Raw genomic sequence first — 26,987 nt, 5'->3', positions numbered from 1 at the left:
ATTACATAATATTTGAAATAGTTTGTGAAGGTCTTGGGATAATCTTGTGAAGTGGTGTTTGGTTTGGCCAGGCCCCAGAGTGCATACTTGGTTATTTTTACTGCCAAAACACTTGAAGAGTTGTCTCTAAAGAAGATAAAATTCTTCAAGGGTTTGATGTGCTTTTACAAAACAAATTAAATTGGACTCCAGCAAGAGCTCCTGACTTTTTTCTTTAAAATGGAATTTATGGCAATCAGTCATGATCCAGTACTGATTTTTTTAGTGTAATGCTAAGACATTAAACACGGCTTACAACAGAAATTTGCATGAATTGCTCTCTAGCTTAAGCTTGTTTAATACTGGGAAAAATTAGCAACATATATATTTTCAGTCATTATTACGTTAGAAAATTGCACAGACTGTCTGTGAGAAGAATAATGACATTTAGTTGTAAATCATAGAATCACAGCATGGCCTGGGTTGGAAAGGAGCACAGTGCTCATCCAGCTCCAACCCCCTGCTATGTGCAGGTCACCAACCAGCAGCCCAGGCTGCCCAGAGCCACATCCAGCCTGGCCTTGAATGCCTGCAGGGATGGGGCATCCACAGCCTCCTTGGGCAACCTGTGCCAGTGCCTCACCACCCTCTGGGGGAAAAACTTCCTCCTCATATCCAACTTAAACCTCCCCTGTCTCAGCTTATGACCGTTGTCCCTTGTCCTGTCACCATCCACCCTTGTAAACAGCCGTTCCCCCTCCTGTTTATAAGTTCCCTTCAAGTACTGGAAGGCCACCATGAGGTCTACCCAGAGCTTTCTCTTCGAGCTAAACAATCCCAGTTCCCTCAAACTTTCTTCACTGGGTTCCATTTATGGATGGGTATTTATAAAGAAATAAATCAGAAGTTGGCTTAGGTTATATTCTTCTAGCCAGTAAATAAATATGAAAGGTTAATGATAACTGCTGCCTTCCTCATGCAGACACTGCTTGCCTGCACTGCAGTAATGAGGCAGGAAGAAAGATGAATGCTGCTGCTTTATTAGAGAGCTGCTTGAACACGGGGAGCCTGCAGTGCTGATCTGCAAACTGTGATTTAGTTTTGAAAATATCACTGTACCCGAGATAAGCAAGTGCTGAAAATGTTTCTTGTAAGGCTGCTGTAAACAGCGAGGTTTTTCAGATTTCCTTGGGTATTGGGAACTGGTTCTCCAGCACTTGTTCAACAGCCTTAGTTAATAATTTCCCCAAAGAAATCTTGTTCTTAAGTACTCTTCCAGATTCCTAATGTGGCTTCAGTCTGAGCTTTAGGCAAATAATAAACTGATTTAAAACCTATTTGGGACATGCATAAATCAATATGGTTCTTTGTACGAATCCCACATAATTAAGTACATCTGGCTTGAGAATGTAAACTGTAGCTAAACTGAATTTTCAAAGAACAAGCTCTGGTTAGGTTTAATATCCATTTAAATCCCTCTTTAAATCTCTTTTAATTAAATCTGAACTCAAGTGTTATTCTCATAGCCTGTTGTTTTTCAGTCTTGTTTGGTTTTAAATTTTATCTAGATCAGATTGTATTTGATACATGAGTGGTGGTGTCACTGTTTGCATGATTTGGCATTAAAAAAAAAGGCATAGTTTGATTGTTACGTATTTGCAGAACACTTTGATCGTTGGCTTGGAACTGGAACACAGCCCTTGCAAACCTAGACATGTGTTTTCCCATATGTATGCTGCTTTTATGTGAACAAAAACCTTCCTTTTGTAAGATAATATCCAATTTTTGGTTCCAACAGTGTCATTACAATACCTTTTTGAAAAGAAGAGAGTGCCATATTAGCCATAAAACTTCAGTAGCACTGTTGAAATCATACCATGTTTAACACTAATTCAAACGCTTTGTTCTCAAGCTCTTTTTCACTACTGGCCATGCAATATTAGATTTTCTGGTTTTAATTAAAACATTCCCTTTTAATTAAAATTGTTCCAGCACTGTGTTTTGATGCATTAGTATCTGGCAATGCCTCTTTTCTTCTGTCTTGCTGAAAGCAGATCAGATGTAAGTATGTCTTCTTACAGGTTGTGGTGATGCTGCTAGTCTCTGCCTAGTTTATTGATTCTGCAGTAATCTGAGCAATCGGTGACACTTCTGTGCACTGCAGAGCTCTCTTTGGCATTCGTGGGGCATTCTTGAGGCATTCTGCTGTCCTGTAAGGCTTTCACTGAAAATTCAGTGGTGCAACTATGTGTATGGCAAATATGGATGTTGTAAACTGTAGAGGAGTCTAATGGGACTCAAGTTTCATTACAGAGGTCTTATAATATTAGTCCAGAAGATTGAGCTTTATCATAGAATCATAGAATGGCTTGAGTTGGATGGGACCACAAGGATGATCTAGCTCCAGCACCCCCTCACCCCCACCACAGGCAGGGCCACCAAGCTCTACATTTAATACCAGACCTGGCTGCACAGGGCCCCGTCCAACCTGGCCTTGAACACCTCCAGGGACTGGGCATCCACAACCTTTCTGGGCAGCCTGAGACCTTTGTACACCTTCTTACCTCTATCCCTTTTCTTCTCTGGAGCAGAACAGTTGAGGTAAGGAGCTTCCATAAGACAAGTTTTGCTGCATCTACATATAAACCAGGATCTGTGTTACCTGCTGCTTCCCAGCACTGCCTTTCTTCCTGCCCCAGCTTGATGGGTGCATGTTCAGTCTCCTTGTCACTGCACGGTGCTGCTTATTCTGCCAGCATGCTGACCAGACTGAAGCAGGTCTGCAGACATACTGCTTACTCTGAAATGAAGCCATGGGCTTTGCTTGCTTTAACTGGAAGGTGACCAGCAGTTCATATGGCTTTAGGTTTGCTGTCCTTCAGGCCTCAAGAAACCAAGAACAGGGTGGAGAATGGTTGCTGAAGAAGAAGGCATAGAAATAAGCAAAGAGGAGAGCAGGGGAGTGGAGGGCAAGAACAGGGCGAAATGTCAGATACCAAGCATAATATGGACAATGGCAAGGAGCTGTTTGGCAGTGCTCAGGGCTGGACTGTCTATAATTTGTTAACCACATGGTAGAAATATACACCAGCGTACTGTCTGTGAGATGGGAGTATTCTGAGCACCTCAACGAGGGGTACCTGCGCTATCACATGAAGTGGTTCAGGTCTTGTGCCAAGGGGAACAAGCCTTAAGAGTAAGAAATAATGCAGTGAGCATCAGGCCAGAACCTGAAGTAGCCACCCTTTTTAGATCTGGCTTGTGGATTCAACCTCCTAATGCTTTGGTGTAGTTAGTCTCTCCAGGTTTCAGTGGACTGAGTTTTCCTAAGATGAAAACAGTAGCTTGGCATGTGATATATAAATACAAAGACATTTTATTTAAAAATTCTGTGCTATAGAATCATAGAATAGCTTAGAGTGGGAGGGACCTTAATGACTATCTAGTTCTACCCCCTGCCATGGACAGTGTTGCCATCTGGATCATCTGGATCAGATCATGTTGGATCTGTTGCAGCAGATCACACAGCCAGGGCCTTGAGCACCTTCAGGGATTGGGCATCCATGGCTTCTCTGGGCAGCTTCTGTCAGCACCTGAGCACCATCTAAATAAAATAGGGAACTGGGATGTTAGAGCTGTGCTGTGCGTTGAAAGCAATCATTACAACAGCAAGCAAAACCTAATCCCTGTCTGAATTATCTTGATATATCTGTGTGAGGTCTAGTTGAAGCAGCAACAAATAGGTTCTTGTACCTTGTCCTATCAGTTATGGTACTCTATGAGTAGTGCTGTTAAAATTGCACTGCTAATCAAAATGCTTTTCAGTGTAGAATAACATCAGAGCCCAAATTAACAAAATTGCATAAGAGCTGGAGATTGTTTTTGTTGCACTCTTGCCACACAGACAGCAAATATTTCATTCTATTTTGCAATAATAAAGTAACAAAACTGCAGATGTTCCTGCTCTGCCCCTCGGTTAGGAAATAAATTTAAAATGACTTCCTTGGTTTGCTCATTTGAATGTCTGTGTGTAGCTGTGTCAGTGCAGAACTGAAAGCAGAGGAAGTTAGGTACAGTATAAGAAAAATGAAATTTTAATTTTTCGCTGTACCTGCCCTCTCTCTGCACTTTTGTTCTCCATATGCCATGGATAGATGAGGAATGCTTCAGCTGCTAGAAACCTTCACAGAATAATTTTGCTGGTGGCCTGTTGGATTGGGTGTCCTGGCACAGAATCAGTTATGTGACCTCCGCTGTAGAAGGAGGATGTAGAAAACAAAACAATCAGCAATGCAAATAAAGATATCAGTTTCTAACAAGTATCTGTTTCTAATTTTTCTTTCACTTTGTAGCTCATTTAGTAGAGGATTAGCAGCTTTTATCTGTTTGAAATCTGTCTTGTAATACAATTCTTGTGTAAATTAAATCTCCCTATTGATTGTTTTTGCTCTTTTGAACTGTTAGTTAAAAATTTGCCTGGAAATCTGAAATCCCAAATTGCTTTTAGCGCTACAAGAGTAGAATTCTCTATTAGCTGGAAGTAACACATGATTCTTCCAAACAAGTCCAAGGTCTTCATTACTGAACCTGGGGAAAGCAAATATATAAGACAAAGAAATGAGATTTCTTTATGAGATTACATTATGAGATTGGTTGCTCATGAGATAAACAGTGCAGTTGTACGCAGAAGGCATTAAACAAGATTTTAACTGGAAGACTTACATGCTGTTGCGTTTATAATCCTGCTAAGAATTCTTGTTCTCTGAAAGATTTTTCATGATAACTCTGCAAAAAAAATTCCACACCATTTTGTCTGTATGGAAAGACTCTTACAAATTATCTAGAAGTTAGCGAGTAGTGCTGTTTTCTTCCTTCTTGTATTCCAGAAATTATTTGGCTATTGTATAGCTGTTTTGCTTTCTGTCAACATAAAGGAAGTCTGAAGAAAGACAGAGAGAATAGTATGAATTCTGTATTTCAGGGAGTGTTTAATTTTGCAGCCAGCTTTTTCTCTTGTTATTCTGTTTGTCTTGTATTAGGCTGTCCCTGATCTCTTCTTGTTCCTTCAAATGTGCTGCTGTTCTTGGAGATGTGAAAGGAGGGCAACTGTCGAAGACTTTGTATATGCATCTTTCTCTAGTTCACTATTCAATGAATCAAATTCAAATTCATCAAATTCACTATTTAATGAAACTATTACACAACAGAAACACAATTCTGCATGTATTTGGAACATGAGCCATTGTTTGAGTGATTACCTCGCCCATGGACCTGTGAGCAGAGCAGGCTGGCCCATGCTGAGGCGACCTGCTCAAACCCATTCAAGTTGGGTTTGAGGGAGATGGACATCCCGTGCCTCTTACTGCTTTACATGTGCCACTGTTGCTTTGGCTCTGATGGCAAAAAGACTCAAGAGAGGAACCGTGAAGGCAGAGAAGATGAAGAGAAGAGCAAATTCTTGCTGTGGAGCTTGCATGAAGCCTGCAGCCGGAAGTCTAACAATCTCTATCCTTGGCAGTCTTTGTCCATCATGCATGCCAGGGCGCAGGTGATGCCAGCCTGCAGTGCTGCTGATGTCCATGTGCTCCATCACGCCAGGCGATGCCACGTGCAGCGGTATGCAGGTGATATCTGTGTGCATTGCTTTCCAAATGACAGCTCTATGGGGCAGCCACAGGTGAGAGCTCCACTCATTGGCACCTGGGAGGATACCTGGTAGGTGGGTTGGTTTCTGCATCCCAGGAGATAAGCAGTGCTGAGGAAGGCAAACGCTTCTTGCTGTGTGCGACAAGATCTCCTCAGAGGTGCCAAAAAGCACGTCTGCCACTCTGTGCTAACAAAGGAGGGGTAAAAATCAGAAATCTCCCTTATGAAAATCTGTATCTGGAGAATCTGCCTGTCTGGAAAACAATACTTGTAAAAGACACAGGAAGGGACCAGTGGAGCAAGGCAATGGCCTGCTTCTTCTCTTTGACTTTTCATCTTTAACTTCTAGAAAAAGCCTTTCTGTTAAAACCTACAAGTTAACAGACACTTGCTGAAAAGCTAGTTATGGTTAATTTCATAATGATACCGTGGCACTGTGGCACCCAGGCTTTTCCATGTTAACTATTTGTTGTCCTTTTCCCATTGCACATATCTTTTATCTGAGGTACTGCGTGACTGTACTGTTCCTATTCGTGTTGGGCAGCATGTCTGGGTATTGCAGAAATGTTTACACTGTTGCACTTACTTCTGCTTGGGAAATACTATTTGAGTATTGGTGAAACACATTTAAAGTGATGGATGCATCACATAATTCCTCAGTATGTTTTGTAAATGCTGCCCTACTTCAGGGCAGTAGCCATTGTTCCTGTCCCATGTGAAGGTCTGTGTTCTGTGGCAGTAATTCTTTATGCTTGAAGAGTAGCAGGGAGTGAGAACCATCACCAGAAACCCATGTATCAGAGACAGGTAAGCTTGTTGGAGCTACAGAAGGAAAATCCTTCCTCTTGTGCTACTGCATGACTTACTTGCTAACTTACAAAGTTTTTGTAATCCTTAGAAGTGTGGTACGTTGGAGTTCACACCTTGCAAGCAGCAGGTAAGAAAATGTTGTTTGTAGCAGCAGTGTGAAAGCTACCACTTCTTTCAGCGATACAGCTTTAGGACCACAGTGTAGTGCAGGACTTGTGCTCCTTGCAGCATTCTCATTTACCTCATCCTTGGCCATTACTGGAAAATAAGATCTTTGTCGTGCTGCATGGCATAGCACATGGGAATCCTCTTTGTGGTTCTGTGTGTGCAGCTCTTTAAGGGTACTCCTCTTTCTGTTGTGAGAGTAGGATACCCAGATGTCCTCTACCTCAGTATCAGTGCTGTTACGTGGCTTCAAACCAGTGTGCAGCAGTAGCCAGCAAAAAGACATGCAGTTGCTCATAAAGAGAAATTATAGACAGTTTACAGGCTATTGGCTGTAGCAGGGAGTTGAAGTGGGACACAGACCTCATTTTTATGTTATAGAGACTTGCAAGCTCTTTAGCGTAGCGTTCTGGAAGAACAGCAGTTATCAGCAGAGAATGGGAATTACATTAATCAAACAGAGAGAGATTAAAAAAAAATAAATCCATGAGGGTACAAGGTGTGGAATGCTGCCATACCACTTCCTTCTCGAGAACTGTGCTGTGTTTTCTTTTGCAGTAGGAGATTTATTCTTGCTTCCATAGAAGCTGCTGCTTCTTGAAAGCTTCTTCCTGACGCTTTTAATTCAGTGGTGCTGCTTCCTCTTTTTTGTGAAGCTACACACTGCAGTCCCTTTCCACATTTCAGCACTGAGCTTCAGTATCTCGTTCAGTGCTGATTTTGGTCTACTGTTATTTTAAGATTAACTTTAAATACTTGTAAAATATGCTTATTGCATATTTTGCTTATTTTCCTGCTTAAGCTGGCTTTGTGCTATCACAGCTGCCTTTTAGCAGAACTTTGTTAATTTTTCTAAGTAAACCAATTGCTGATCAGTAACTGTTCCTCATGTAGTATTTCTACATTAGTACTATAAGAAACGGGGACGATCTGCACATAATTTACAAATGTTGTAGCAGAGAGTGTATGCAGGACTGCACTTCAGTCTATCCATCTATCTTTCCCAAACTTTGTGGCTTCTGGACTGCTAGCCACTGAAATTTAGAATTAAAATCCATTTTCTATGTGTGCCACACAAAAAAAAGATTCAGTTTTCCACAGGGAACTCTACCATCCTTTCAGAAGTTGTGCCTATCCAAATACCTGGTTTGTAAGGAGTTTTAAGCCCTTCATTTTAGGAAGTTACTTTTTTTTTCCCCCAAAGTCAATCTGTCCTATGAAATTTAGTTATGTTACCAGATCCTATTTTTAGACTTCTTGTTTTGCACTGCTCACTCTGTATCACATGCAGAGTTTATGAGTAAACAGTGCTTCTCAAGCTTCCAGGTTATGCACTCACCAGAGGACTAGAAGTCAGCCTAGGGTCTGTGGCAGCTGCAGGAGAGAAGAGTGTCATCCCTTACCTGGGCAAGGACTTCGTGCATGGCTCTGCTTAGCTTTTTAATAATCTATATTGTTTGGTACTTCTACAGGTGCTCTAATGAAGTTTATTGCAGTTTATTCACAGAGTGCAGACTCTAAAGGTGATAACGTCCTTACGGTTCTATTGCCATCAGAAGTCACTGTTCAACACAAGATCAGAAAATCACCTCCCTAAATTCTCCTCAGTGAGGAATGGAGCTGAGTGAGGAGACGTGATCTTGACCCTGTAGGGAAGAAACTAAAGTTAAACATCAGTGTTTTCTCATCGGTTCCAACAGCTCTGACGTTTCTGAGATTTCAGAAACATAAATATGCTGAAGTTGACCTTTAGGTACAAGTCTCATTAACTCTCCATGTCTGTCCATCATCTAAAATAATGAAGGACATCTTTTGTGTAAATCTGCTCCTGGAAGGCTCGTGGTACCAGGTGATCTTCTGGTTACTCTATCTCTCTGCCAGCACTCCCTTAGATTTAATCTAAGGTCCCCACAGGCTGTTGCAGTCCATCTTGACTAGCATGATGCATCTTCCTGTTCCTCCTCTATTCCATTAGGGTTTTCTGAGTGGTTTCAGTCTACTGCCCAGTAATTACCCCAAAGCTGCGGTCAGGAAGCTTGTGGAGGAGTAATTTAATTTTTTCTTTTTTTGATTGAAAATGTGGCTTCTTTAGACAGTGTAGTGATTTTGTTTCTTTGGTATCATGTAGGGCTTTCGCATTTGCTTTCATTCTCTGTGCTTTGAAGGGTGCAACTGCTGCCCTTTGGCACCTCACCAGAGGCTATGAGACCTGTGGGAGACAGCTAGCTGCTGGAGGAATGATCCTAGCAGACATGTGGAGTTGTGCATCATGCCAGTAAGAAAGGTTCTGCATTGCCAAGTGCGTTTAAACTGAGATCTTAGCCATGGGAGAAGTACATGGCAAAAGGCAGTCCTTATCGTGAATAAAATCACTCAAAATAGCATGAGAAGTGCTCACTGCTGAAGTTTTATTTACCCTAGTCTGCACAGCAAATATGCTGCGGGTGAAGAATTGAGACCAACCTTCCCAATGCTGTGCTGTTATTTGCAAGACCATCCTTTCCTGCTTAGATCATATTTTATGAGCACAGATGAATGTTGCAATTCAATTTTTTTTTCCTTAATTATTTTGAATGCACCCCTATTCTGTGCGGCTCAGAGCCTTCTAGTTTCATCTTGAAGTACATCTTAACTAGGCTCTGCAGAGAAGCTCACCTCTGCTGTCATCTCAGCAGAGATGCAGAGATAGCCTTTCCACTCTGCTTTTGTCCCATTCACCAAACTAAAAATAAATTCATTGAGTAAGTGGGAAAATACAGTTCCTTCTGGCTGTGATTTCACCGCAGACAGTGCCATTTGGAAAATCAGCTTGCTCATTGTTCCCACTGCTTTTGTTCTGCGGGTGCATGTTCTGTCCTGTTGTGTGATGAGGTGGAATTGTGGCAGAGGACCCTTTCTCTTGCTGGGTTGTACGACAGCATTGTGTGGTATTACAAATGATGCACGCAGGCATGTAGGTATTACAGGCATTACATGTATCACACAGGCATCAGGTGATTTCTCCAGGCAGCAGAGGTGCGTTGCACTGTTCAGGGTGGCTAATGCGACACTCTGAGCACAGATGGAAGGCAAAAAATGTCGAGCTTCTGCTGCTGCTCCTCACCCTGCGAGCATTCACATAGTCACTCCATGCTAGCTAGTGTCATTAAGGATAAAAGGAAGGAGAGAAGATTGAGGTTGGATGTCAGGGGGAAGTTCTTTATAGAGAGACTGGTGAGGTGCTGGAGCAGCTGCCCAGAGAGGCTGTGGATGCCCTGTCCATCCCTGGAGGTGTTCAAGGCCAGGTTGCATGGGGCCCTGGGCAGCCTGGGCTGCTATGAAATGTGGAGGTTGGTGGCGTGGCATGTGGAAAAGGAGTTGGAGCTTCATCATCCTTAAGGTCCCTTCCAACCCTGGCCATTCTGTGATTCTGTGAAGATACTAAAGGCCACATTCGAGATAGTAGCTGCTGTAGAAATGCAGTTAAGGCTTTGGAAGCAGTTGATTTAAGTTAGATGTGACTGTCGTGGTTAGCAGGGCCCTGTCTGTCAGCCAGTTGCTGCAATCACAGACAAGGCTGTTCCTTGCCAAAGGATTTTTTGGCCCCCTGTGCTTGCTTTCTCATACCCTGCTGGCGAGCTGTAACAAGTAAAACTCCACCCTTTCTAGAAACCAGGGAGATTGAAATGCATAACCAGCAACTGCTGGCAAGGGAAGTGAGAGTTTCTGTTGAGGTGCTGCTGCTTTTCCAGACGGCGGCTGGTGTGCTTGCTCCGAAAGGGGCGGAATCTCCTGAGCAGCTGAGCCCTGATTTGCTGAATTCGCAGACTTTTCCCCTTAAAATCCCAACCCTCCTCTTTTTTTTTTCTCTTTCTTCCTTTCCCCCTTTTTTTTTTTCTCCATTTTTCAAGAAGTTGGCTTGCAGCTCCACAGGGTGCACCTCAGCATCTGGTGCCCATTTCGCCATGAGCCTGGAGGCGGACGAGTCCCGGGAAGGTAGGGAAGCGGCCCCGCCAGCTTCTGGGTGCACAGGGGACAGGGAGAAGTGAGCAGCAGCCCTGCCTGCACAGAAATGCAGCGTACAGAGAGCCCGGGATGTCTGCCTGCCCTGGCAATGGCCTGGTGTGCGCGGCGCTGCTGGGTGGCAGAAGCAGCGCTTCTGAGGCCAGAGGGTATTGAAAGAGGAAGGTTTCACTTTGGAAGTGCTGTGTCTTTGGACAAAAGAAGAAGTGGTCCGTGGGGGAAGCGAAAAGTCGTTGTTTTGGGAATAGATGGTTCTCGCTTCCCTGCCAGGCTGTGAGCAGCGCAGGGCCGAGAGCTGCGTGTGGTGCTGGGTGGGAGGAGGGGGCTTCCTCCGAGCTCCTGCCCACAGAGGCTGCTGGTTCCGGAGGGGAGTAGGGCTGGGTGTGTGTTTCCGAGGGCACAGCTCGAGCCACAGTGTTTGGTGACTGTGAGCAGTCCTTGCAGAGGCTCAGGCTGATAGGGATCCAGTGTGGCTCAGCGGGCAGCAGGTAATCCAAGCGCTTTGCATGTGGTGGAAGCAAGAACTTGAGAATTTCAGCTGGCCTTCCCCTCGCATTCTTACAACTTCCCCTGCTTCAAGATAAACATTATTAGGGACCTCTGCCTGCTTGCTTGCATGAAAGTGTGTCTTCTTGCTGTCGGTTTGGACTGGGTCAAACTTAGTGGTAATAATGTAGTAGAACCCAGTTAATAATAGAGGATTACAAAGATGTCCAGTTTTCTTATTTAATTCTCCAATTTTCTCATTGAATGAATGGGTGAGCTCAAAGGCAACATTTTGGAACAGCAAAAAAGTATTCCTCTGTACAAGCTGCTTGAAAAGGGAATGTGTAAGAAAGAATGTGTCTGTGTGAACGTTCCCCTTTGGTATTACAGGAGATCAGCAAGTGTGCCACAGCAGGACCAGCCCTCTGCTTTACTTACAGGAATCTTCAGACAATTCTACCAACTCGGCTATACTTGAAATGTAAATCTTCCTCTTTAAAGAAAGCTTTTACCTTCCCAGATGACTCAGAATCTGAAAATGCGCTGAAAAGATTTGTGTCTTTCTGTGCCTATTATTTTGTTTGCTGTGGTACAGATTGAGATGACAGGATCTCCGTGCTGGGAAGAAAGGATTTAGAGCAAGTGGCTGAGATGGGAGAGGAGGAATAACTTCTTGGTTAGCTACTTTCAGCTGGGAAAATACTTGGGGTTTTCTGCACTGTGATTTTAATAGGCTGGAGTTGAATGTAAAAACATAAATAAATGTTATGGAAAGATGAGGTGAAGATACCGGGGAGAAGGGTTTTCAGTCAGTCAGTAAATGCATTCCTGGTAACTCATTCCCATCTCTAAAGGAATAATTGAGAAGCATGAGAAAAGAGGGTTTTGGGCATAGTGGATAATTCCAGTGGATAAAACTAGAACTAACAGGTGAATTTGTAGTGATAAAGTTCTTACACTGCTTTTGCCTCGTGAGATTGAACATGATGTGAAAGATAACACTGATCACAACACTGAAAAATACAGTCTGTGTGGTGGTTTAGTGCATGCAGCATGAAATAGACTTTCAGAATTCTTCAGTTGTCTCTACCTCATTAAGAGTAGAGCTTGTGCTTTTTTTTTTAAACTAACTGTGACAGTGGGTGGTTGATAGTTCATGTGGGTGCAAAACTGAAGGTCTCTTTAAAGAGAAGTCCTGATTTGCCCATGAATTGCGAGGCCTCTCCAGGGGATTAATAGGTAAAGTTCTGTGACTACAGCAAGGGATGCAGGCTGTGTTCAGGTGATTGTAAAGTATGTGTTTTGCCATATTCTGTAAATTTCAAGGCCAGAGCTAGCAGTGAAAGTGCTGTATTTTGTCTGCTACGCACTAGAGAGTAAAAGGAGAAGAAAAGTTCAGGGAAAATGTTATTTTAATGTTTGCGAGCAAAAGCAGGAGGAACCATCTGGACACTGGCAGATGCGTCAGAGATGTGCATCAGTCAGTTGACGATTTTTGTTGCATAGATAAATTGCCTGCTGCAGATGACATTTAGGAGATTACTGGTGCCTTAAATATCGTGTGTGCAGTTCTGTAAATAAGAGCAACGCACATTAACAGTTTGGAATTTTGTATCATCATTTCTGTAGGTCATTACAACTTACAATCAATACAACATAAAGGTAAGAATATTTAGTCTTGAATTTAATGTTGGGAAGATAGGAATGGGAAAAAAAAAAATGAAGTTTATGAAAAAAAGAGAAGGAGTAATTGTCATCTGGACGCTGTAATGTGGTACCACAAACTTCCCAGGAGAACACTGCCAGAGGTGTAGATGGGTGCAGTTAAAAGCAGGAAGTTAGCACCTGAGAGAAGGAGAAATGGTGAGAAATTTGGAGTAGATATGTCAAGTGCCCACTCAAGTCAAAATCATTTTAACGTAAGGTTTCTAATGTAGTTTGGAGGTGTGTACAATTAACGAAGCAAGGTACAGGAAGCCTGATAAAAGCAACTTGAGGACACAGGTAAATTTCTGTGGTTTGTAATATAGCTTCTGCAGCTACATCTTCATGTAGGCACTTGCCACTCCCAGTCAGAGCACTTAGAAAGAACGCTGGCTTTGTTTTCCTGACCCAGGCAGGGTAATCTTTGAGATAAGCTATCTGCAGACAGATTAGATGGAGACTTAGTGGTAGGCAGACGGTTGGATGATCTTAGAGGTCTTTTCCAACCTTGGTGATTCTATGATTCTGTGACTCCCATTGCCTCTTCTACCGGTATTTTTCTACTGTGCATGACGTATGGGGTCTACACTGAGCAGCTGTCTCCTGCAGAGCGCTTGGCATGTCTTCACATTCCACATACCATTCCCTGTGCAGTGCAGGCCAGTGGGTGAGTGAGGTGGTGATGTGAATAGAGGCTGGGGCACAAGCACTAGCTGTGGGTGGAAGGCTGCCTTAGGGAACCACTGAAACTCTGAACAGGTTAATCATTTAGCTGCAGTTGCTGGGCTGAATGCTAGGTTGCCTTGAGAAAGATAATTAGGATAATTATGCTTACGCAATCAAACCTTTTAATCCATAGTGAACTGCAGGCCTTAAGTGTTTTAATTGTGAATAAGGTGCCATTCCTTGAAGAGAGGGCATCAGCGGGGAGAAGCAAAGACAGGCTGCGGGGAGCTTTTGGAGGTCATCTGGCACGATCTCCCACTCAAAGCAGAGACAGCTTTGAAGCCAGATCCAAACTTGAAGTTAGCTGAAGCTGTGTAGGCTATTTGTGTGCAGTCAAGCTATTGGCATCTTCAGGAGTGTGGCTCCCACAGCTTCTTTAGCTCCAATATTGACTGCTCCCTCTGTGAAGAATTTATTCCTGACATCAAGTGAAGATTTCTTCTGCTGCAATGCGTCTGTTGCCCCTTGCTCTTCTGTGCATCTCCAAGAGGAACCTGGCTGCACGCCCCCCATAACCCCTCAGTAACAAGATGGATCTACTAGTCAGCTGTCCTGTTAGCTTCTTCAGGCTGAGCAAGCCCAACACAGTTCCCTGATCATGCCTCCTTGGATAGGCTTCAATGTCAGTTCCTCTAGCAGAGAAGCTAGGCAGGAGAAAACTGGACACAATATTCCACTGACAGGAGGATGGCATTCTGTTTTAAAATTCTTTTTTTTTTTTTTCTTTTTTTTTCAATTTCCAGGAGTTCACCTGCATTCAGAAAAGCTGCAGTACTTTGACAGTGGCATTTCAAAGTTCAGGAGCTGTCTGAACAAACAGGCTCTAAGAAATATTTTTGTAATCCATGAGCCAGTGATATTGTAAGGAAGAACCTGGACAGCAATGTAGCCATTCCTACCTTCAGACTGAATTCATCCATGATTGCTTTCATTAGTAACAATTACCATTTGGTCAAGCCTTCTATCAAACATGATGAGTTTGGTTTTAGTGTTCATTGGGTTATTTAAATATTGCTTTCTGAGAAGAGTATTGCTTTTTCTCCCTCGTTTAGAGTAGTTATAAACACATTTGGCTAATAATTAAAACAGATGAAATCTATATTCCAAGTATTTTCTCAACCTTCTGAAGTGATTTTTTTTCCAATTGTTTTATGATCTGTGGTAAGAGCCAGCCTTTCATAGAGAGGCATGAAAAAACTACTACCTTTTATGCTACTTTTTCAACAGAACTCATAATTTCCCATGCGTTACATTCAATAAAATAAGTAGAAGGTTAAAAATGACCTGACATGCTTTGTGATCCGTTTGAAATCAATGTTCATCTTTAAGGATGAAATTTTCACCTTTGTTCCTTGACTGGACGCTTATAATTCCAGTGTTTATGCAGTAGGCGTACAGTGGGTTAGTAGCAACCGTTGCTGTGTGTGACTTTGTGAGAAATTGGAGTGCTTATACTGAAAGTTATGGTGTTGATAAATCTCTCCAACCTTACAGTTAGTTTTATATGTACTGCTACTAACATTATTTTTACTGCGGGAGGTACAAAAGTTGCTGCTTTTCAGTTTTTCTCTCGTTCTGCCCCTTTCTTTGTTGTGTGAGTTGTTTACTTTTAAAAGCATATGTGCAATTTGTATTCTGTAGACACACCTCTGTAATGAGTTCTGAGCAGAAAAAATGTGTGTGATTAATGATGCACCTGTGTCTGCCAGCAGACTGGCACGGCATCAGCACAGACCTCCAACTTGCCCTCATTTGGCACAATCTTGTTCTAGGTGATGAAGGGAGAAACTGGGAAACCTGTTTTGTATTCTACATTGGTGACTTTGTTATCAATTTTTCTTTTCTTCATAACATTCCCTGTCTTGGTTGGGGTTTGAAGTTTGGTTTGGTTCAGTTTCTTTAGTTGGTTCTAGTGGTTGACCCTGCATGTAATAAGGGATTTGAAAGTAGACAATCACTGTGGTCCCTGTTTTTCAACCCAGGCCATTCTGTGATTCTATGATTCCCTGTCATAGTTGTGTTTGGGTGCTGGTTTCTAGTGCTTGGCTGGCCAAAAGTGAAATGCAGAGAGCCCTGCAATGCCGTGGCAGGTTTTGTTTGGAGAACTAGGAGTCTTCACAAATTGTGTTCTGCAGGTACAGTGCAGAGAGAATCAGACACACAATGTGGAAGGTTTCTTGGAAACCTTTTTCCTTACTTGTTGCTGAACTCAGGATCAGTGTTTTTTAACTATACAGTTTAGTAAAGAACAATCAGCCAGTCTTATCTGCATACCAATAGAATCTGTATTTTGTTCTGACGCTGCAGTACATGAGGGCTGCTCTGAAAGTAATGCCTCCTTTTGACAATATTTGCCCATGATCTCACAAGTGGATGTTGGTGGGATGGCAGCAGGGGCTGAACCTTCCCGTTCCAGGCTGTTGCCGTGTGACAGATGGCAGCAAAGGGGAGTCTGACAGAATGGTGTCTGACATGGACATGCAGATAAAGCAAAGGGCTGTGCCTGTACTCCTTCATTTGGAAAAAAATGGTGCTCACCGACACTCGTCAAAGCTTAATGGAGACCTTGCCATGGACATGAGCACACTGGGGCAGTGGATGGTGCGTTTCGGTGGTGATGACAGTGACAGTGTGTCACCTCCACTGGTGCAGACTGTTATCAGTGTGACGTGTGGGCTCTTGCTCATCACTGGTGAAAATCATAGCTGATGCTGGTGACTGTGTTGAAAAATAGTGCTTTGTAGGTGAGACTTTCTTCTGTCAAACGGTGTCATTGTGCTCTTTGTATCTGTTGTCACTTCCATGGAAGTCAATAGGAAGCATCACTTCTGACACAACCTGCATAATTTATATCTCTCCCAGTGCAGAAGAGGTGCCAGTGGAATGCCATCCTGTCTGTAGGATGCAGACAGTGGAGCACAGGCCGACGCCGACAACAACAGAGGAATGGAACTAGAAATACAGGAAAAGCGCTATTATTTGCACAGTCAGTGAAAGACTCTCAGACCTTTCTCTCATTTGAACTGTCTTCTGCTGTGGCTTTCTTTACATACTATTCAAAATACTCGCTGTTTGCATTTTGACTGCGAAGTTGCTGCTTGTTCTTAGCAATTATTTTCCCTGTTCCTCTCGGGCCAGATTGTTGTCTTCTCTCTACCTTGTGGGCAGGTATCAGTGCATCGTGTTTTTTCCTACATGTGTCTTTAACTTCCTCTTTTTTCTCTTCTCCTGGATAAAACTCTAAGTCTCTTCATGCGTTTAGAGTTCCCTTGGTCTGCCTGTCATTGTGATTTTCCTCTCGCATTCAGCTCTATATCCTGTGCCTACAGCTAAGGTTTTGTTTTGCTAATGAGACATTCTCGTTGTTGGCATGGTTTGAAAAGCAGCTGGATATCCCTTGTTTATCTGCGCGCCATTTGCTTGTTTTGAAGGAATGACCTCGACTGTGCTTTATTTCACATGGAAAGATTTGTGCACTATCGCTATTAAGTGTAGATATGGAGGAACTCAATGTAGCCTTAAAAAGGCCGAAAGCCGAAATCTAATCCCTCAGCACCTGTCGGTACATTCCAGCAGGGATGGCACGTGGTGGCGAAGGAGCGAAAGGGCTCTGCTCCCTGTGACTGCTGAGTTGTTCTCGGTTTCATATCCAGTAAGGTTTAAAATATGCCTCTGTAGCAGTCATCAGAGGTTAATACAATTTTTTCTTACTAAAGCAAAACTATTCATAGAATCATAGAATGGTTTGGGTTGGAAGGGACCTTTAAGATCACCCAGTACCAACCCCCTGCTATAGACAGGAACACCTCCCTTGAGAGCAGGTTGCTCACAGCCCCATCCAGCCTGGCCTTGAGTGCTTCCAGGGAGGGGGGGCATCCACAGCATCTCTTGGCAGCCTGTTCTAATGTCTGACCTATGATTTAAAGTACATACAGAGACTAGGAGGGAAAAAAAAAACTTTCAAGAAGGCTTTTTGAATTTCTGCATCAGCTTCAGAATGTGTCGTGTGCAGCACAGGGTGGCTCTGGGAAGCACAGGCATAACCGGAATAACTTGCTGGCATAGACTGCTCTCGTGGGACTGCAGTACTGCACATACGTTTTTGTTGGTAATAGCATCCTTCCTGCAGCACTGCCTGACTTTAACCTGCAGGTTCTTTGTTATTTTGGTGGTTCTTCTCACCTCCTTATTGAAAACAAACAAACAAACAAAAAAAAAAAGCACCAAGAAAATTTGTTTTCTGTTTTCTGAAGTGTGTGCTTCTGCAACTGGAAAGTGGGTCTTTCCTTTTCTTCTTGTTCTGGCATTGCAGTACTCTCAAGTTATGAATTAAATTAAATAGGAAGATCATGAAGACAGAGGAAAAGTTGCTACTTTTTCTGTCCCCAGTGTCTCAACAGTTCTGGGACTTTGGAGGACCATCACTGATGGTCACACATACTTGGAAAATATAGGGCTGTGTATCCAGCTTGGCATCTGGGGAAGCAGTGCTCCGCCGTGGGGCATGCTGCTGCTGTTCTGTGCATGGGCTTCTTGCTTCAGCTGCAGCCTGTGCAGAGGCAAGCATGCTTGTCCGCACAGGAAGCCAGGCAGGAAATCACTTGCCACATTTCTCAAAACTGTGTGGTGTTGTCTTTCAAATGGTGCTTGAAGTGCTCGGTAGGTGCTGTTGCTTTTCTGCTACGTCTCTTTTCTCCTGGAAGTGTCCTGTGTTCCTCACCCAAAGTCTCCTGTGCTTTCTGGAGCTGACAGAGTATTAGTGCTGGATGTGCCCCGCCAGCCATTAAAGTGAAAGCAGTCTCACGTGACTGCGTAACAGCTCTGCAGTCAAATTCTGCACACCAGCATGCTGAGTACATAAATCAGAAATGCAACCCATGTCAGAAAGTTCAGATCCTGAACTTGCCCATGGCATTTAGCAGGGTTCACTGGAAGTCTTTGTTGGGTGGTTTTGTTATTTTTTTAAATATCTATCCTTATGACAGCAAGCTTACAGACATTCAGTGACTAAGCGTTCATTGTCAATATGCATGAGATTGAGTACACAGAACCTATCTGCTGGCACCATTGCATCTACACTTTCTTGTTATCTTATGGGAAAAAAATAAATTCTATCTTGGCTTAAAGCAGTGAAGTCATCTGATTCTATGTTGTTGTTGTTTCTTTTAATATGTTTTCTTTTAAGCATAAATAAGTTGAGAAATAGGGTGTTTGGTAATAGCTATTTGCCACAATACAGAGGGAGAAATACTGCCCTCCACATCAGGAGAGAATGAGCATCGTGCTGTGACAGCCTCCTTAGTGCTTTCACACCGGGCTCCTGAGAGCTCATTAAGATGGAATTCTTCATTTTCATTAAAAGTTCACATTTACAGCATGGTTTTAAAGGGAGGGGGGGAGGGAGGGAAAGGGGGGAAGAAGTGATATGTTTGGAGGAAAACACGTTTGGAATGCTCCATATGCAGTATTTCTTTGTTCACCAAATAGCTGATGTCAAGCATAAATACTGTTGTTTGCAAAAAAATTGAGCTCTGTAATGACAAAGCTCTCAGCTTTGCAGAAGATGGTCTCTAGAAAGTTGTTTGCTCCTCTGATGTCCCTGTCATCCCTAAGGTCCTGTGTTTCCCCCTTGGGTCTGCTCTGCCCTCCGGTGCAGAGGGACACCTCCACCTCACAGGGCAGCCTCCCAGAGGAGTTTCAGGGAAGTCATGAGAAAAGCAGCCCGTGAGATGCTTAAATTTAGTGAGATGACCTGCCCAGCTGCCAGCCAGGAGGGAGGTGACCTTACTGCAGCAAGGCCCATGCCATAGGTGCACCCTCAGTGCACACACAGCGACCTGTAGGGCAGCACCAAGGCCATAGCCGTCACCTCGTGCTGGGCTGCTCTCCCCCCACCCACCCGGCTCCCTGTTAGTGGTAGCAGTGCCGTGCTGCTTGCTCAGCACTGCAACTTCCTTCCAGCTCTCTGTTAGAGGAAGTGAAACCACTGAGACATATTTTTGCATTCTGAGGTGCCAAAGTAAAATGAAGCGCTTCGGGCGGACGAGAAAGGTGGCTGAGAAGAGTGGCTGATATGGAGAGAGGGAGGAAAGTGTGTCTGCTCCGTGATCATTTCTGACTGCAAAGGGTGTGATAAAGCATGTGCTACGTTTAGCAGAGGAAATAAGAGTTGTTTTTCCTCGGATAGCGCCGTCCACATTGACAATTGCAGTTCCATTTGCAGAACAAGTAAGTAATTGCTGTTCTTAAGAGGAAGCTTGTGTGCAGGAGTCCTGTGAGCGTTCTGTTTAAACTCAGCTTGACTGAAGTGTTTGGCTGCAAAAGGTGTGTTCGTTCTTTCTGGCAAAGGTGGTGAGGAAAAATGTGCTTAGGGAACAAAAGCAGCCTGCAGGTCTTTTTTTGATTGACTGAGATGCTGAAGTGTGAAACTCGTGCATTCTCCCATTAAATTAGAAAACGTGTAATCACACAGGGAAGAAGCAGCTGGCTAGGGCTGTATTGCTCACCCTTTAATAAAGGAGTTGCAGTTATCAAATACTTTCAGTTAAGGTTGGAGAAGAAGTAGGAGCTTGTGTCTGCTTGGCCTGGAGGACAGCCTCCTTTCCCTTCCTGGGTGGAGCCCACCCGATTGCCCAAGCACAAACAGTCAAAAAGAAACTGTTTTAGAATTCAAGGATTCTCTGTTTGGCGTCTGCAGAGTTTGTTTTCATTAGAAGAAGAGAAGAAAAACAAAAAAAGAAAGCGTTTTCAGACCCTGTGTTTACAAAGTAAACTTTAGGTATGTGAAATACATGTGAATGGCTGAAGCTGGGCCTGCTGGGGCTGCAGGAAGGCAGTGGTCTGTCCCTGAGCTGTACAGGAGGTGCAAATAAGCGTGGATTTGATAGTTTTGAAGGTTGAAATGCGTTCTGGGATCTACTGAAATGTTCACAAAAGGATTCCTTAATGAGGTGGCATTACAAAGTGTGGTGGGAAACCATTAACCCATCCTTTGTGGCTGTTTCCCCAGTCAGCATAAGACACGGATGAACTTATGTGTACGTACTGCATGCACTTACTGCTCTGAAAACCAGCAGCCTCGGACTGCACTCAGAGAATCCCCATACTGACCAGGATTTTTGTTTACATGACGTGTGCTACATAGAACATATGTGGGATCTGAAGTGCACTGATTGCATGAAATGTGAAGGAGGGAGATGTACAGTAGTAGACACAGGGAATTAGCATTTCTAATGGAAAAGCACTGGGAATTGTCGTTACTCGTGGTTTCTTATTCCCATTAGTGTCCAGTCATAGCTGCTCCCCTGCAAAATACAGGCAGGAATTTGCCAAAAACAGGGCTGAAAATCAGATAAAAGTTACAGATCATCTAATCGCATAGGGTAGGTTTATTGTCCTAATCAGATACTCCATCAATCCGTATAGAGAAAATACTTTTGAGCAAGTTCTTTTTTTTTTCCTTCAGTTTTCTCAATCCCGTAACAATCTAAAAGAGCATAAACCTAAAACAACAGAATACTAGGGACTGACACATCTTTCTGCAGCTGTACTCAGTAAGATTTCATTATTTCTGCTGTAATTACTGAGAAGTAAGATGAATGGGCAGACATGGAAATACTCCTCAAATAGCATGTGTGTGATGAGGTATTGACTGCATATTTATCTGTTTTTTTCCTTCCCAGTGGCCACGGATGTCTTCAATTCAAAAAGCTTGGCCATTCAGGCCCAGAAGAAGATCCTTGGGAAAATGGTATCCAAGTCAATAGCAACTACTTTGATAGATGATACCAGCAGCGATGTTTTAGATGAGCTCTACAGAGTGACGAAGGAGTACACGCAAAATAAGAAAGAAGCTGAGAAGATCATTAAAAATCTCATCAAAATAGTCCTCAAATTGGCAATTCTCTACAGGAACAATCAGTTTAATCAAGATGAAATTGCACTGATGGAGAAATTCAAGAAGAAAGTTCATCAGCTGGCGAAGACGGTGGTCAGTTTCCATCAGGTGGATTATACCTTTGACAGGAATTTCTTGTCCAAACTGTTGAATGACTGTAGAGAGCTGCTTCATCAGATCATTCAGCGTCACCTGACTGCGAAATCGCACGGACGTGTCAACAACGTGTTTGATCACTTCTCTGATTGTGAATTTCTGGCTGCCTTGTATAATCCCTTTGGACCTTATAAACTTCATTTGCAGAAACTCTGTGATGGTGTCAACAGAATGCTAGATGAGGGGAACATATAAGCCCCTGTGCTAAAGTTGACTGCCCGTGTGTTATCTGTAGATGGAACACTGTTGATTTATGAAGGAATAAGGGAGCATGAAAATGGGGATTTTTTCTTTTATATTGTGACAGATATTTCAAAATAATCTTTGTTAAACTGATTACTTCTTATGAGCTATCTATTGCTATTTGCAGTCCATCTGGAAGAAAGATGGCACGCTACCTTCTTTTACTGTGCTTTGCCTGTGGGAATAGCTGGATAAAGAGAATAGAATAGAAAGGTCCAAATAGACAACAGGTCGTGCAAGACAGATACAGAAAACAAACTAGCTTGCTGTCAGACAATCCAGACATTTACATACATATTTATAAACCATCAGAGTCCAGTAATGCTGGTAACATGGTGTTGTGGTACACTCTATAATTTCTTCAACTTATTTGTAACATTTATATCTGATTCAGTTGTATTCTTTAATGCAGTCTGCACAGATCACAGCTTCCTAGTTTGCTCTTGCAAAATATTCAGTTTTGCATAACACCAGTGATGCTGTCACAGCGTCTGAACTGGTTGGTGTATCTGCAGCTCAGTAATGTCTGAAAAGCAATCAGGTGATTCCTGCAGATGTACCCAGATGCTTTGTTTCCTTTGATTGTTTCAGGAACAATAAGCTACAGTGAAGTAGCCTGAGTGGGGGAAAACTGTGCGCTAGACAAAACCTGCAGTACAGGCATGTGAAACTGTAAGGTGAAACACAGTGATTTACTTTTGCAATTCCTTTAGATTGTTAGAATCCTGCTAGTGTGGCATAATTCTTTCAGCAGAGGTGCAGGTCAGCTTATTTTGTGCATCGGGCTTATGTACATTCACAAATCTTAATGATCTGAAAAATAAATTCCAAGCCAGTTTGCTTTGTTTACAGTGTATCTAGAAACAAATCATTTTGGGGTTGGATGCTCTTGAACTACTGGAGGAGTGACATCTTGAATCAATTTCTACTCTCACCTCCCCTCCTACCTTTCATTCTTCCTCTTCCTCCCTCATCTTCTCCCTGCCTGGCCCTTGGGGTGAATAAATGTGACTTTCTGTACACTGTAATGTACTTAAAAGTATGAAGTTAATACATTTCAAACACCTGAAGACTTTTGTTAGGAAGCATATAAAGAATTTGCATTTTATTTAATTGCCAGTTTTTTGCTGTTTGCTGTGTCTTTTTGTTTTAATGAGTAAACCAAAGAATATTTGCACTCTGAACTTTTCATGGTTTTTTTTTTTCCCTCCTGTTGCAATTTGAGTTACAAAGAAAGTACTCGAAGCGTGCAGGCAACCAGAACATTGCAGTTTCTGACATATTGCTTCAGCATCACTTGTCAATTTTCAGAATGCAGAGTTAACTTTAAATCCTATCCACTCAGTCACTAGGCTTTGAATATCCCCAGAAAGGCACTAGAGATTTGCCAGAGAAATGTGTGTTCAGAGCACAAACTCCTTCTGTACAAGTCATTAGAATACAAGAGGGAGAGCTGATTAATATACCGCACTGCTTGGCTGGAGTAACATGGAAATGATGTAAGAATGGTGCCTCAAAGTTTGAGAAGAGGTGTCAGTTAAGGTCTGTCCCTCCTGTTTTACTGAAGTAGTAAACACATTGCACGTTAGCATACCAGAAGTCCTACCCCAGAAGGGCTACAACAACATAAGGAAATACGATACTGGATTTCCAAAGACTTGCTTTCATAAATAGCATGGCATAGCACTTAAGCTGATCTGTTTTGCAGTCCTTTTATTTTTCCTGCAGTATAAATAAATAATGACTTTAAGTATCAAAACTCTGAGATAACTTGATAGCAGTTTTCCTAGTCACACACTTGATGTCCTTGTGTCAGCCCTCTAGCACAGATTTGGTACATTCCACATCTGGCTGGGCTTAAAAATGAAGAGCTTCCAGTAGTGCTGTTTGATTATAGATAGAATAATGTCATTACTGTGTGCAGTAAAATTGATCCATCACTTCTCATAGTGATTTGCCAAGAATCATCGAACTATTGTTACTTCAGCCACACAGATTAAAAAGAGACGGGATGGTTACTGTGCCCATTTTATGTGTGTCATCTCAACAGTGATTCATGAGAACTTCTGATTGTCCCTTTACCATGTTTGTAAAGCACGTGTGTGGAGGCAGAAGATACGATTAGGCATGATAAGGGAATTACTCTCTGGAGATTTTTCTCCATTTGGAAAGTACAGAAGTTATCAGCAGGAGTCTGGAAGCTTTTGGGAAGTGTTTGTGTTTAGGAAAATGACAAATCGTGTCTCTTCTAAAATAAGATTCAGCCCCTCCCTTAAAGTCCTATAGAATAAAAAGGTGAAGAGATGGCCAATTGTTTTCTCGCATCTCCCCCTAGAAATGGATTGCACTGTCCCAAGAAAAGAGTGGTCTCATTTTAATGCCAGTTTGATGGAGCTGCTTTCCAGCACTGGTAGTTATCACTGTTCCAGTTGCAATGTGACTTGAAAGGTAAGCTGGACCCATGCGTGTAACCCCTCAAGAAACTGGAACGTATTTGTTTTCATGGTCATATATTTGTAACTCCATCACAGTTAAAGATGACAGTGTTAGGAAAAAGAGGGAGGTCACACACTGCAGGCTTAGGTGGCCACACACTGATGAACATTCATCACGCACTGACCTACTGCCATAGCTTTCCTTTGCTTTACATTGTTATTCTGACTACTAGGAAACAGGAGTACCTGCTTTTCAGCCATGTCTAATTATCTGTTCCCTCCTAGTTCATTTTGTCCCTATTATATTATGTATACATCTAAGGGGAACGTTAGATGGAAGTGATTACACACTTAATGCAAAAAGCAGGCCTAAATAGTGGTTTCCTTCTCAAAGAAATTTGAAAATCTGTAAGAGCAATCTAACTCTCAATTTAGCATTTGGTGCTGTTTTTTATATAATTCGTGCTTTCACCATTACCCACTATTTCTGGTGAGTTTGGAAAATACAAGGAATGAAATACGTCTTCTAACAGCCTGTAATTTTCTGCTTGCTCTCACTGCCCCCCATGTTTCTCGAGAAGTGTCTCTTCTGGCATTTACTCCTGTTAAGGAGCAAACTGAAAAGAGGCAGCTCGTACCTTCGAGGTGTCCCACAGTCGTGCAGTACCAAGCAAAGAAGCAGACTGTAACAATTAAGAATAATAGAGCCGAGGAGGAAGTTATTTGCCCAGTTTTCCCAAGCAACCGCAATCTGTTTGCTGTTTGTTGTTCTCCCCTGTGGGAACATCATGCTGCTGTAGGTGGAGGACAGAGGTGGAGCTTCCTACAGCTGCTGTGAGATATAAATTACCGTTACCATCACACATAAGATGTTCCACTTTCTAGGTTAAGAATCCTAGTGCTGGATTTTAAGATTGTGTTTCCTGCTGGCTTCAGGACAAAGCATTTCCCGTTTTGATTTGAATTAAATATTTGGATTTAGAAAGTGCTTTTATTTTGCACGTAAGTATGAGCTGAAATAAAGGAAAAGAAAGCAGCCCTCTATAATGCATTTTTTCCAATAATTTTTTTTTTTTTTTAATTTTAATGGGCATTTTGTGATCTGCCAAGACATTTTTGGGGCAGTTGCAATTCTGAAGGTTTTGATACATGCAAATTGTTCTGAGAGAAGACTGCTGGCTTTTCACCCACTTGTCCTCCAGTTCCTGTTGGCAGCCCCACTCACTGTAAGCACAGTAATTTAGAGCTCATTTGCAGCAGCCTTTCTGCAGTATTTTGTATCAAGTTTTTCAGAGTTTATCTTTGATTCTTCTGGCCATGCCACAGCCAGTAGTGGATGAGAAATCTTGTTACGTTTGCGCTGTGTGAAGTTTTTAAATACAGAATTATGATGTTAGAAATCAGCCCATATTACAACACCAGTGCCTCTGTCCCCCAGCAAGGGAATGGCAGCAGACTTATTCTACGCATTTTGAAATAGTGCTGAAAAACTGCTTGGCCTTTGTGAGTAGAATTTAGTCTCCCTTCATCTGATGAATCAGTTTCTGTATCTGGGCTTGGCTCAAGTCCTGAGGAGAATGTTTCCTGGCTGTTGGTATTGCAGTGCACCACTGTTAAATTAGGTGTTCTTATGATGTGAAGAGACACAGATTCCCCAGTACAGAGGTGCTTAGTTGATGCTCTCAGTTTACTTCACTGTCTGGATTTGAGATACTGTGGCTTTGTTTGAGGGTTTTTTTTATTTTATAGAGTCAGTGTCTATATTATGTCTTATCTGCTAGACCTTCAAAGAGACTGCAGAAGTAGAGCAGACTGAGGCAGTGATTTGAGCCAGGGGAAGTGCTTTGGTCCTGGGACATGGTGTGAAATTAGCTGCTCATTTCAAGAAAGCTAGTTCTGCATCTCAAGGATCTTGATAATTCAACAACGGCAAAATGATCTCATTCTTGGAACTAAAGGGAATCTGCCCAACTCAAAAGCTATCTGCATCAATCATAAACTGCCTGCTTCTATTTCAATGGTACAGACACTCCCAAAGGTACGTTGGCTGTGCCATCAAAAGAGGAACTATTAGGGAAAAGGGGAAAGGAAAGCTCAGCACTTTCATGGGAGAAACGGCTGTGATCAGACACCAAGATTTCATTAACTTTGCCTTGCTTTCTTCACTGTGATAAGGTCTGCCTACAGTAAGCATCTGTCTTTGTCTGGCTGAGTAAGACAATATGTTTGATCTTGCAGTTCCAGTATCCCATGGCACTGCAATCTACATTTTACCCCAAAGCTGAAGCAGGAAAGAAAGCCCTTTACAAAATGTTACTGATGAGAAGTAGCTTCTGCTTCTTTTAGAACTCTGGTTGGGGAATTAGGATGTCCCACTTCACTCCTGATTGATTAACAAAGCAAGGGCTGAGGAGGAGTAATGTCTTCTGAAGGACAAGGCATTTATGTAATTACTAACTTAACTCCACCTGCCCATCCTGCTTCTCAATTAATCAACTGTTCCATACTTCATTTAATTGTAACTAAAACTGCTCTTCAGGCTGGGGAGGAATCCTCATTACAAAATACATTTGATCTAAGCCGGGGCTGCTCAGATTTCACGTACATTTTTGGGGTGGTTGAGGTGGAAGCTGGTGGATTGGGTATTTCTGAGAAACACATGGAAGTCTGCCACAGCTGGAGATTAGACATTTATTTGTGCAGTGTGCACATACACACACACAAAAAAAACCCCAAAA

General features: G+C 42.6%; 1 protein-coding gene across 6 annotated transcripts in view; it reads left to right on the top strand.

The window, feature by feature from the left end:
• TNFAIP8 (TNF alpha induced protein 8) overlaps positions 1 to 23,006 on the top strand; it is a 46,448-nt gene extending 23,442 nt beyond the window's left edge. For 2 of the 6 annotated variants that reach the window (XM_048931417.1, XM_048931416.1), the window contains exon 2: positions 21,201 to 23,006. In XM_048931417.1, coding sequence (XP_048787374.1) covers positions 21,201 to 21,766 — 566 coding nt within the window. In that variant the 3' untranslated portion in view covers positions 21,767 to 23,006. Of the gene's footprint in view, positions 1 to 6,315; positions 6,433 to 10,274; positions 10,576 to 10,959; positions 11,091 to 19,467; positions 19,747 to 21,200 lie in introns of those variants that run through there. The other 4 variants (XM_048931421.1, XM_048931415.1, XM_048931419.1 and 1 more) reach the window with 4 other exon arrangements.
• The last annotated feature ends 3,981 nt before the right edge of the window (positions 23,007 to 26,987 follow it).

This window comes from Lagopus muta, chromosome Z (assembly GCF_023343835.1).
Source record: "Lagopus muta isolate bLagMut1 chromosome Z, bLagMut1 primary, whole genome shotgun sequence".
NCBI lineage: Eukaryota > Metazoa > Chordata > Aves > Galliformes > Phasianidae > Lagopus > Lagopus muta.
The sequence above is the reverse complement of the archived record's forward strand: the minus strand, read 5'-3'. Positions and strand labels throughout refer to the sequence as shown.